We start from the raw sequence: 12,105 nt of genomic DNA, 5'->3' as shown, positions 1-12,105 counted from the left end.
ACTGACAAAATTAAAGAAGAATTACAATCTGCTAAGTTACCCCTTTCTAAAATGTCTGCATTCGGCTCTGATGGAGCTGCAGTGTTATCAGGTAGAAAAAATGGTGTATGGACAAAATTGAAGGAGTCCATTCCATCACTTATCACCAACCATTGCAAGGACCATAGACTTGCACTTGCTTGCAGGGATTCTTAACAAAAATGTCAAGGTAGTGAAGCGCTTGGATGACACACTTGACAATTTACACAAGTACTATAAATATAGCTGCAATCACACAAAATCTTTAGAGAATGTACAGAAGGCACTTGGTGAGCCTGTTCTAAAGGTGAAAAAGGCAAAACATCACAGATGGTTGAGTCACGGTCAAGCTGTCAGGGCTATAGTGACATCTTACAGGTATTTATGATTGATATATACAGTATATATATTAAAGATCGGAATTTTTTAAAAACAATTATAATCATGAAAATAGCTATTTAAAAGTGTAAAAACTAAATAAATGAATAAAGGGATAAATACTAATCAAAGGTACCAGACTTATAATTTTAATGATTATTTTAATTTAATCATCACATTTATTTACAAAATAACATGACAATGTAATAGTGTGTTTATGCAACTATTTTCAGGGCAATTATTATTGATCTAGAATCTAACACCATAAGTGGGGACCCTGTTGGTAATGGTTTACTAAAGAACTTGAAGGATCCATATATCCTGTCAACACTTTTGTTACTGGCTGATGTGCTGCCACAAATGACCACACTATCCCTCTTTTTTCAGAGAAGAGATATACATTTAGGTATGTTAAATAAAATACACATTTTAATACAATACACCTGTTAATGTAGTATGTTTCCAAATTATTCCACATTCATCAGTGTTCTCCATTTTTCACTTAGGTAAGGTGGGTGTTTTGAAAAAATCACTTGCAACCGGTTGGGTGTTTTTTTTGTGTTTTAACATTTCCAACCGTTTTTTATTATACCCCATGCAACGAGTTGCAGAGGGTATAATGTTTTTGACCCGTCCGTCTGTCCGTCCGTCCGTACGTCCGTCCGTCAGTCCTGTTTCTTGTCATCGCAACTACTCTCAAACCACACAACAAAATTTCTCGAAACCTTTTTAGATAATAAGGACATACTATGTAGTTGTGCATATCGACAGGAAATTACGATTCAATTTTTTTTCCAGGAGTTACGCCCCTTTGAACTTATTTGCCCAATATACTACTGCAACAGTTTGTCATCGCAACTCCTCTCAAACCACACAACAGAATTTCATGAAACCTTTTCAGATAATAAGGACATATTACGTAGATGTGCATATCGACAGGAAATTACGATTCAATTTTTTTTCCAGGAGTTACGCCCCTTTGAACTTATTTGCCCAATATACTACTGCAACCTTTTGTCATCGCAACTCCTCTCAAACCACACAACAGAATTTCACGAAACCTTTTTAGATAATAAGGACATACTATGTAGTTGTGCATATCGACAGGAAATTATGATTCAATTCTTTTTCTAGGAGTTACACCCCTTTGAACTTATTTACTTAAATGTACTACTGCAACAGTTTGTCATCGCAACTCCTCTCAAACCACACAACAGAATTTCATGAAACCTTTTCAGATAATAAGGACATACTACGTAGATGTGCATATCTACAGGAAATTACGATTCAATTTTTTTTCCAGGAGTTACGCCCCTTTGAACTAATTTGCCCAATATACTACTGCAACCTTTTGTCATCGCAACTCCTCTCAAACCACACAACAGAATTTCACGAAACCTTTTTAGATAATAAGGACATACTATGTAGTTGTGCATATCGACAGGAAAATATGATTCAATTCTTTTTCTAGGAGTTACGCCCCTTTGAACTTATTTACTTAAATGTACTACTGCAACAGTTTGTCATCGCAACTCCTCTCAAACCACACAACAGAATTTCATGAAACCTTTTCAGATAATAAGGACATACTACGTAGATGTGCATATCGACAGGAAATTACGATTCAATTTTTTTTTCAGGAGTTACGCCCTTTGAACTTATTTGCCCAATATACTACTGCAACCTTTTGTCATCGCAACTCCTCTCAAACCACACAACAGAATTTCACGAAACCTTTTTAGATAATAAGGACATACTATGTAGTTGTGCATATCGACAGGAAATTAGGATTCAATTCTTTTTCTAGGAGTTACGCCCCTTTGAACTTATTTACTTTAATGTACTACTGCAACAGTTTGTCATCGCAACTCCTCTCAAACCACACAACAGAATTTCATGAAACCTTTTCAGATAATAAGGACATACTACATAGATGTGCAAATTGACAGGAAATTATGATTCAATTTTTTTTTTTGATACAATTTTTTTTTCTTACACTTATTTTATTTCTCCAATGACAATGTGGGGACGTGGGGTATGTGAGCGCACTCACTAAGGTTCTTTCATTACTGTTGGTGGGGGTCACAAAAAGAAGGATTAGTATTGTATTCACATTTAATGAAATTGAACTGTTCTTCTGCTATCACTATGATTACTGCTAGCCTTTCATTTGACAAATTAGTTTTGTTAATCTCGAATAGCAGATTTGGCTTTTGCAGGACTCCCTCCTCCTCACTTGCCTATGCATGGCTTATCAATCAAAGTTTCTGTCCTGTTCCTTGCTTTAATGCTGTATTTTTGGCACACAGAACAATAATATCCTCCTTCTGTGATGATTAGCCATTTAAAGTCCTGTTCATATTTATCAGCTTGGGAACCTCTCAAATGAGGGGTAACCTCAAAATGTAATGACTATCTCTTTTATGAGGGGGTACATTTAACGAGATACAAATGAACACATATTTATTTTATTGACAGAAACTTTTCCCAAAGACCTATACATCTATTTGGTATTATATGGTCAAAACATGTTCAAGAATTTTGTAATATTTCAGGACTTATATCTTCTTTATCATTAAAATTAATGGAACCCTCTTTTAGAAACGTTGTTCCAAATATAACGATTTTTTCCCCCTTTTAAGTTCAAAAATCTAAGTTTTTCTCTATTTTTTCTTCAACATAATTTAAACTTGACCTCTTGCCAGAGAGACAGTTCCTCATTTAAGGGATATCCCTCATTTGGGGGATTGTTCCCAACCAGTTTATCTTCGCAATCGCTTGCGTGAAATGGCTTGCGTGCCTTTTCCGTTGTTTCGATACTTTTTTTTTTCAATTTCAACAATTTCAATACAACTATCCATTTTAGTTGACTTATTTGGCTTAGAATTTTCCTGATCACCATCGTCATCTTCCTTTCTTTCCCAACCGATTAATAAAAGAAAACTTTGAAATTTGACAATCCGCCATTTTTGTCAATGAAAACAATCAGCAAGGCGTGATTAGTATTTAAATTTTTACGGCGCAGAACCGAAAAAAATCTGGAATTTGAAAAAAAAGCCGACCACCTCCTACAATCGAAAGGTGGTCGGCTTTCAAAATAAGGTGGTCGGCACACCCGGCTTAAATGCCGAACGGAAAACACTGTTCATTTATAAATGGTATAATAATACATTTATGACATTCCTTTTAAGGTATGGTTAAAAGTATGGTTGACAAGACAATTTCTCTTTTAAATAAAATGAAATCTGCTCAAAATGATGGACCATGGCAGAAAAAACTGAGTGTTATTGCAGATGAGTGTTCCATTGATGTAACTAAGAGGGACAAATTCAACAGTACTGTGAGGGAACCTTTCCTGACTGAATTGATAGACAACATTGAAACTAGGTATGTAAAAATTATCATAAAATATCAATTGTTAGGAATTCATATTTTCATGTTATCCTTTATACTAGCAATTATCTTTTTTCTTTGTAGGTTTGTAGACACAGATGCCATGAACAACCTTGCACTTTTAGACACATCCATGTTGGAAGAAGTACCAGAAACATATGCTGTTTCTGAAATAATGGAGCTGTCATCACATTTTGCAATAGATGATGACATTCTACTGAATGAATGGACATCATTTTGTGAACTTATAGGGGACAAGAGCAGTCATGATAGAACAATCATGGCTTGCCTTAAGTTTTTATCAAACAGTAATTTAGGGTTAATTACACTTTACCCTAACATGATTCACCTACTCAGCACAGCTGCTGTGTTGCCTTTGAGCACAGCAGAGGTAGAGAGAGTATTCTCACAAGTTAAACTCGTTAAGTGTGACCACAGAAATAGGATGAAGCAGGATACATTACAAAACATTTTACATGTTAAACTTAATTGTGACAAGCAATGTTTTAATAAATTGTGTGACAAGGTGCTTGACAATTTCTTCAGTACTAAAGATAGAAAGATAAAGTTCTATCAAGGCTAATGTCATTGTGATTGTGATTGTGATTGTATATATATGTTGCCTATGATCAAAGGAATAAAACAATGTTTGATTTACATCTTTATTAAAACATGCCTTTTTCAAATTATCTTTCACGCGTTAAACGTGCCCTTTTCAGGATTGGCACCCTGCCCTTTTGAAATCCTAGCTGGAACACTGAAAAGAGATGATGTCATTTTTCAGATTGTAAATTTTCCATTTATATGCAGCAACATTCCAGCAGCTTGCATATTGGGAATGTGTAACACTCAAACCTGTCAATCTCCCAAAACCTATCCACTTGCCAAAATATGTTCACTTACAAAGCCAAATGTGGCAGAACTTTTAGTGGTAAAATTAGCCTCCGTGACGCCAGTAACATTGTCTGCCCTCTGAAAATGCTGCAACATACACTACAGTATTGTCTGTTCAATTTATATAATATTAAATAACAGTTGAATTTTTACTTCCTATCCTAGTAATTATTTGTAAATTCTGGAAAAATAGCTTAATAATGGATTTTTCAACCTTGGAATAAGGAAAACCTCAAACATGCTTCAATATATCTGAAATCTTGGAATTGGACACCTACAATACTAATGAAAAAAAGTATAACAAAAATACCAAAATCCAAGGCAATATCAAAAAGGGGAAGTCCATAAAAACTGACAAAATCATACGCTATAAATCAATGAAACAAGTGAAAAACAACTGCCAAATTACTGACTTGGTACAGGCATTTTCTTATCATGTCTGCCATATTTGTTTTTCGTAAATTATTTTGTTATTAACTAGGCCATTAGTTTTCTCAATTGAATTGTTTTATATTTTTCATGTCGGGGCCTTATATAGCGGCCTAAAAGGGTATGGTTTTTTCTCATTGTTGAAGGCCGTACAGTTGCCTTTAATTGCTTAATCCACTTCATTTGAACTTTGTTTGATAGTTGTCTCATTGGTAATCATACCACATTTCTTTATTTTTATATAAACCTGGTTTTATAGCTAGCTAAACCTCCCACTTGTATAACAGCTGTTTATAGTTAATGTGACAATGATTTGGATCCAGCAGCCAAAACTGTGTAAACAACATTACAGACATACAACACAACTAAAAAATTCAAACAAACATACAAATTAATTTATCAAGGATGCCAGCAAAAAAGGTGTAGTAGATGGTAAATTTTAATTTTGACAATGATGTCAACAAAAAAGTTTTTATTGTTGATAGTACATACCTTATATGTATATATGCTTATATGCTATGTGTTTCTTTATTCTACATTGGCTAGAGGTATAGGGGGAGGGTTGAGATCTCACAAAACATGTTTAACCCCGCCGCATTTTTGCGCCTGTCCCAAGTCAGGAGCCTCTGGCCTTTGTTAGTCTTGTATGTTTTTTAAGTTTAGTTCATTTGTATGTTTTGGAGTTTAGTGTGACATCCATTTTCACTGAACTAGTACACAATTTTATTTAGGGGCCAGCTGAGGACCACCTCCGGGTGCGGGATTTTCTCTCGCTGCGTTGAAGACCCATTGGTGGCCTTCAGCTGTTGTCTGCTCTTTGGTCGGGTTGTTGTCTCTTTGACATATTCCCCATTTCCATTCTCAATTTTATAAAGTCTTTCTGGTGAAACATTTGACTGTTCCACAAATTCTATCATGAATAAGATCAGAAGAGTGTACTAGGAAAGTAGTGGTAAAATTTTTATTCTAAAAATGAATAATTAAAATTCAATTATCTTTTATTTGTTTTCTATAACTATTAGCATTTACTTTTCCTTAGTGCTGGTTCCGCATGCACGATTAGAATGATACATTTTTTCTCATTGGTTCATTGAATTTTACATATTACATGGCTTGTCCAGTTCAATTGGTCCTACTGGTAATTTCTACTCAGTAAAGTTTTTCTTTCAAATCACTATATTCGTATGGTCATTATTCTAATCAGTTTTCTCTGAACAGGTCATAATTTTTATTAAGTTGACGCATCGATCGACTTAAATTTATAATTCTTGAAATTAAAAGATTGAAGAGTAATTGTGATTCAAATAGACAAGGGCTCAAGACATGGCACACTGTACACTTCATGATATTACTGAATTTCAGATTAAAAAAAGAGTGGCATACTTGTCATAAAAACTGAGACCTCCAAATTTCATTCAATTGCTGATCAGTGCTAAAATACTTCACTTGTAGTTGGCAATTATGCATGCTTATGAGGAGATTTTCAACTTGATGATAAACTTGTTCCCATTCTTTTTGGACATTACATTCAATTATTCCAACTCTACTTCCCAAATGACATTGTCTTTAACTTGGTATACCTCACTTAAAAAAACAGAAGAAAGTGACTTTTGTTGTTTAAACTAGACTACAACCTTGATCAGCTTTAATGAAAAATCTAAAATTTAAGTAGATATGGAAATTATAAAATTTATTGACAAATAAAAATCCCTTGTAAGGTACGTTTTTTTAATTGATGATTTTATATATTTTGGATATTTTTTTTTTCAAACTATGAACATGACAATGGAATCATCTTTTATAGATGTTGACTTTTTTGGGCATTTTCAAAAATGGACATGATTTTGAGTTAGCCGAACATTTTTTAGACACATGTTCAAGCATTCAGTGTCATCAAATGGACATTGAAACATTTGCTTAGTTTACATGTTAATATGTTTAGGTTATTGTAAAGGGAACAACTTATCATAAGTCAATGGTATTTGGTATGCAGTTTTATAAACATTGGCATTTCTTATTTCATTTTGGATTATTTGGTCCTGTTCCATAAATCATGGTTCATTGACTTTGAATGTTTTGTATAGTTCACATATTTATATATTGTCATTTGGATTCAATATTTGCATTATAGTATCAAAATTACAAAAAGGTGAGATATATCTCTGTGGCAACAGTTTATATTATATTTATATGAAAAATCAATGAGTGTTTTTAAAAAAAGAATTAGACTGGTACATTTAGTAAAAAAGAGAGACATATTGGAGAATGTACTTTATTGCACATTTGCTGTACTTATGTAGTGTCCCGTCTTCAGCATTCTCCGGTAATCCCTGTTAGTTAGTCACTAAATTACCTAGAAAATTTGTCATTTAGTAAAAACAACAATGTTTGTGTAACAATAATTCAACAAAAAAATATTTTTATATGTTTATTATGAATGAATATTTATTTTGTTTGTGATATAATAGTTGTGATACTTCTCATAAAGCATTTATGAAAAACAACTTCTTTTCAAAATTTATCTGTCCCATGTAATATACTTTGTGCCATTATTCCATCTAAGGAGCAGTAGCACAAGCTTGGATTAAGGTAATCCTTAGTGTCTCGCCTGTGAGGAAAGTATGCTAGATATAGGGATTGCAATCCAGCGGCATCAGCGACAACGTAAACTAATTGTATAAAGCTTTAAATTTCAGAAGCCAGAAGACCTGGATGCTTCATACCTTGTATGCAGATACCTTATGTTACAAAGTTTCTCCCTGTCATATGTCCATTGTCCTTGACCTCATTTTGATGTTACAGTGATTGCTTGAAAAAAATTGCTGTTTTTTTGAAAAATGAAATACTATCCTATTATGAGTAATAGGGTAGCTATACTTGGTATATGTGTTCCTTTCTAGGTCTACATGTCCGTCAGTTAGGGTTCACCTGACCTCGACCTCATTTCATGGATCAGTGATCCAGGTTAAAGTTACCTGGTCAAGTCCGTTTCTCAGATACTATAAGCAATAGGTCCACTATATTATGGTCTATGTAATGATCGTATGGTGTACATGTCTAACTGGCAGATTTTATCTGACCTTGACCTCAATCTCATGGTGCATTGGACAATGTTTAGTTTTTGTGGTTTGGTCTATTTCTCAGATACTATAATCAATAGGTCAAGTATATTTGGTGCAAGGAATAATTCTAAGGTGTACATTTATGTCTGGCAGGTTTTATTTGACCTTGACCTCTTTTTCATGGTTCATTGATCAATGTTAGGTTTTGTGGTTATATCAGTTTATCTGTTACTATATTTGGTGTATGAAATGATTGTCAGGTGTACATGTCTGACAGGGTTCATATTACCTTAACCTTATTTTCATGGTTCATTGGTCAATGTTAAGATTTTGTGGTTTTATCTGTTTCTCAGGTAATATAAGCGATAGGACCATTATATTTGGTGTAATAATAATAGATAATGATAGAATGTTTAAGCATCTTATACTTGTCAAATAACCTCCACATATTTAGTATTGGCTTTTATTAATGATAGTTATCTATTTTATTACAGAATTTGTACATGAATGTGTAAAGAAAATATTGTCCTTATATGAATCCAATAAGCCTACTTCAGTTGTATTGGTTGGTCACTCCATGGTAAGTTTCCATATACAGAACATATTCATCATATTCTACATAATAAGCAAGTCTTTGTTCAACCTCACATATTCAGGATACTGGATTATCATTATTCTATAATTTGTAGATTTTCCCATTTTGCTGTCAGTGTTAATTTATCAATGTAATACACATGTGAAACAGTTATTTTTTTTTAGCAAATTCGTTTAAAGAGGAGGTAAGATAAGAGCCACTTACTGTTTGTCAATTGTTTGAAATGGTACAACACGATGTACATGGAAAATTTTCATCAAAGTTTTCTTGGCTTCAATGATTTTAGGGAATAATCAGTTATACTTCAATATGCATGCTACTTCAATCAACTACATGTGGCAACACAGGTCCAGACACAGTATTGAATTTATTTGATACTGACATCGTTATTTCCCGAAATTAAAATTCCTTTTTAGCTCACCTGGCCAACATCACTTGGCGTTTGTCATCGTCCGTCATCCATAAACATTTACAAAGATCATTTCCTCTGAAACTACTGAACCTAATTTAACCAATCTTGACCACAATCATCATTGGGGTATCTAGTTTAAAAAAATGTGTTCGATGACCCTGACTGCCAACCAAGATGGCCGACATGGCAAAAAATAGGACATAGAGGTAGAATATAAGTTTTGTTTATTATATTGAAAACCACTATAAATAGAGAAAATCTGACAGGGGCAAAAATGTTCAGTATGTTGAGCTCTACCTATTGTCTATTTACGTCAAAACTGTCTGACGACTTCATGGATATGCTGAATCTAACTGTGTATTTAGATTTTGGATATTGGACCATCATAATAGGTAAAATCCAATTTCAAAATTTTTCAGTTCTTTGACAACATTCATTCTGTGACAGAAACCTGTGCTGTGTCAAATATTTTAATATCAATCCAAATTCAGATCAAATTCAGATCTATGTTAAGCTTGAATGTAGTGTCCATTCTTGCCACAACTATTCAGGGTTCGACCTCTGCAGTCATATCTAGCTGCGCCTTAGAGCATTTTATAATTCTTCAGAGAATTATGTATTGATGGGAGACTTTTGCTTCTTCTTTGTTAAACTTTTTCACTAATTTTTTGGGTGCAAGATTATTTAGAAATTGACCTTTTGTATAAAGATTAAATTTGTCTGTGATTGTATGTTGACTTCTAGATCTGTTTTTTTTTGTGTTGTTGAGTTTGTGTCTCATTCACATGTACCTCACAACTCCTTTTATTATTATGTATCATAGAGTGGTTGTATTGGACACAAATTAAGGCTAAGAAATAAGAATGTTTGCTTGCAATGATACAATGTGCTTGTATTGGAACTCTGAAGAGGTAACGTCACAACAGCAGTGATATCGTATACGTAAAGAGTGGTAGGGCGAACATCACATACTAGTATGTGCAATCCAGAACATTCTTGGGGTACGCAAATGAATTAAATAACAATATAATGAAAATAAATTAAGAAAGTTTCACTTTGAATTACTTTCTCTGATAAATATAAAATTCACTTTGAATAACTGTGTTTATTAATAGAAATTTTAAATATCTTTAACTGTCTCTCATAATGCACAGGAATAAAGTAAAAATGATTTTTGAGTCTATAATAAGGCACAATTTAACTAAAAAAACATTTAACAGTCTGTCTTTGCTCTTCTTGCAGGTAATATTTCATCACACAGTCCTGTGTCTTTATTAGATGTCAGTTCTAGAGCATATAATAGTTGCGGTTCCTTCTTATCTTTTATTTACCATTTCTTTTTTCCACTTTGCAATCTCTTTGTTCACAAGTAAAAGAGAGGTGAGCGATACCAAAAGTACATTCAAACTCATCAGTCAAAAATAAAATGACAACGCCATGGCTTAAAAAGAAAAAGACCAACAGATAAACAAAAGTACACAAAACACAACATAGGAAACTAAAGACTGAGCAACATAAACCCCAAAAACTGGGGGTGATCTCGGGTGCTCCTGAAAGGTAAGCAGATCCTGCACCACATGTGGCACCCGTTGTGTTGCTCATGTTAGTACAAACCTGGTAATAAGTCTAATTTAGTATGTCATATTGGGGAAAGGGGAACAGGTTTGTAGTTACGACAATTGGAACATATCCGCTATTATCCGTGAAATGGATATTCCATAATGGTCAACCAACTCGTGATTGCATAAAAATTTACGAAGGGATGACTTATTCTTCATCACTTGGAACTCTTGGTTTAATAGCTTCCTTTTGAGCAGCAACCATGATAGGAATTACAAGCCCTAGAATATCGTATCAACTTTGAGATATATTCTCCGTATGCAGGCACTGCTGGAATGTTGCCACATAGAAATGGAAAGTTCACAACTGGGAAGCTGAAATCATCCCTTTTGTGGTAAAGTTTTGTTTGCAACCAACCCTCATTGTCAGTTTCTAGATTGAAGTCTAGATATGAGGCAGACTTTACTGTATCTGTTGTATCCTTGATCTCAAGTTCCATGGGATAGATGCATTCAACATAGTCAACAAATTGTGAGTTATTTATTGACAGAACATCATCTACATAGCAGAAAGTGTAGTTAAAGGATACTGCTAACTTCTTTTCTTTCTTCCTAAGAAGTTCCTGTATCACAGTATGAAGTCAGCCTTATATGAATAAAGGAACAAGTCAGCAAGAAGAGGAGCACAGTTAGTTCCCATGGGAAAGCCGATTGTTGAAAAACATGCCCTCCAAACGTAACAAATATGTTGTCAATCAAAAAATCAAGCATCTTAATAATGTCAGTTTCAGAGAATTTTTTGTTTGAATCAGAGTGTTTTTTACAAAGTACCATTTATCCCACCCTATTAAGACAAGATACTTGTATTTACGTTGGCATTTCTTTTTTTATGAAACAAAGCAGGACCAAGTCTTTCAATTTGTCTTTTAGTGTAGAAAGTCAAATGTTTTAATACTATTGCAAGATGAAAGAGTCTTAGATTTTATGTTCTCTAAAAGATCTTTGGAATAATTTAATATCCACATCTGATTCACGCCAACTCTAGGTAGTTTTACTTTGAAGCCTGGCTTTGTTTACCATGAAATTCATGTTAATTAGTTTCCAAGTGAATTGTCAGTACTTAATTCATTTATCAGGCAGCTTATGTTATGTGATTTACACAAAAAAACGATGTTGTTTGGGGCTTTATCTGGGGAGATACCATATTTGTCATGGAGATAGGACAGGTGTTTTGCAACATTAGAGTCTTTAAAGATTGATGTAGGCATGGGTTTTCATAGACCCATTCAGTTTTTATACGACCTCAAAAAAGTTTTGCGGTCGTATATTGGTATAACGTTGGCGTCGTCGCCGTCATCGACGTCA

General features: G+C 33.8%; 1 protein-coding gene across 6 annotated transcripts in view; it reads left to right on the top strand.

Annotated features, from left to right (window-relative positions):
* LOC127709698 (GPI inositol-deacylase-like) overlaps nucleotides 1-12,105 on the top strand; it is a 283,867-nt gene that overhangs the window by 39,028 nt on the left and 232,734 nt on the right. For all 6 annotated transcript variants that reach the window (XR_007985716.1, XR_007985717.1, XM_052215342.1 and 3 more), the window contains exon 7: nucleotides 8,669-8,754. Coding sequence is in view for 4 of the 6 variants with exons in the window: in XM_052215342.1 (XP_052071302.1) it covers nucleotides 8,669-8,754 (86 nt within the window). In the remaining 2 variants the exon portion in view is untranslated. The remainder of the gene's footprint in view (nucleotides 1-8,668; nucleotides 8,755-12,105) is intronic.

Source organism: Mytilus californianus, unplaced genomic scaffold (assembly GCF_021869535.1).
Source record: "Mytilus californianus isolate M0D057914Y unplaced genomic scaffold, xbMytCali1.0.p SCAF_7, whole genome shotgun sequence".
Classification (NCBI taxonomy): domain Eukaryota; kingdom Metazoa; phylum Mollusca; class Bivalvia; order Mytilida; family Mytilidae; genus Mytilus; species Mytilus californianus.
This window is presented reverse-complemented; position numbering and strand designations above follow the sequence as displayed.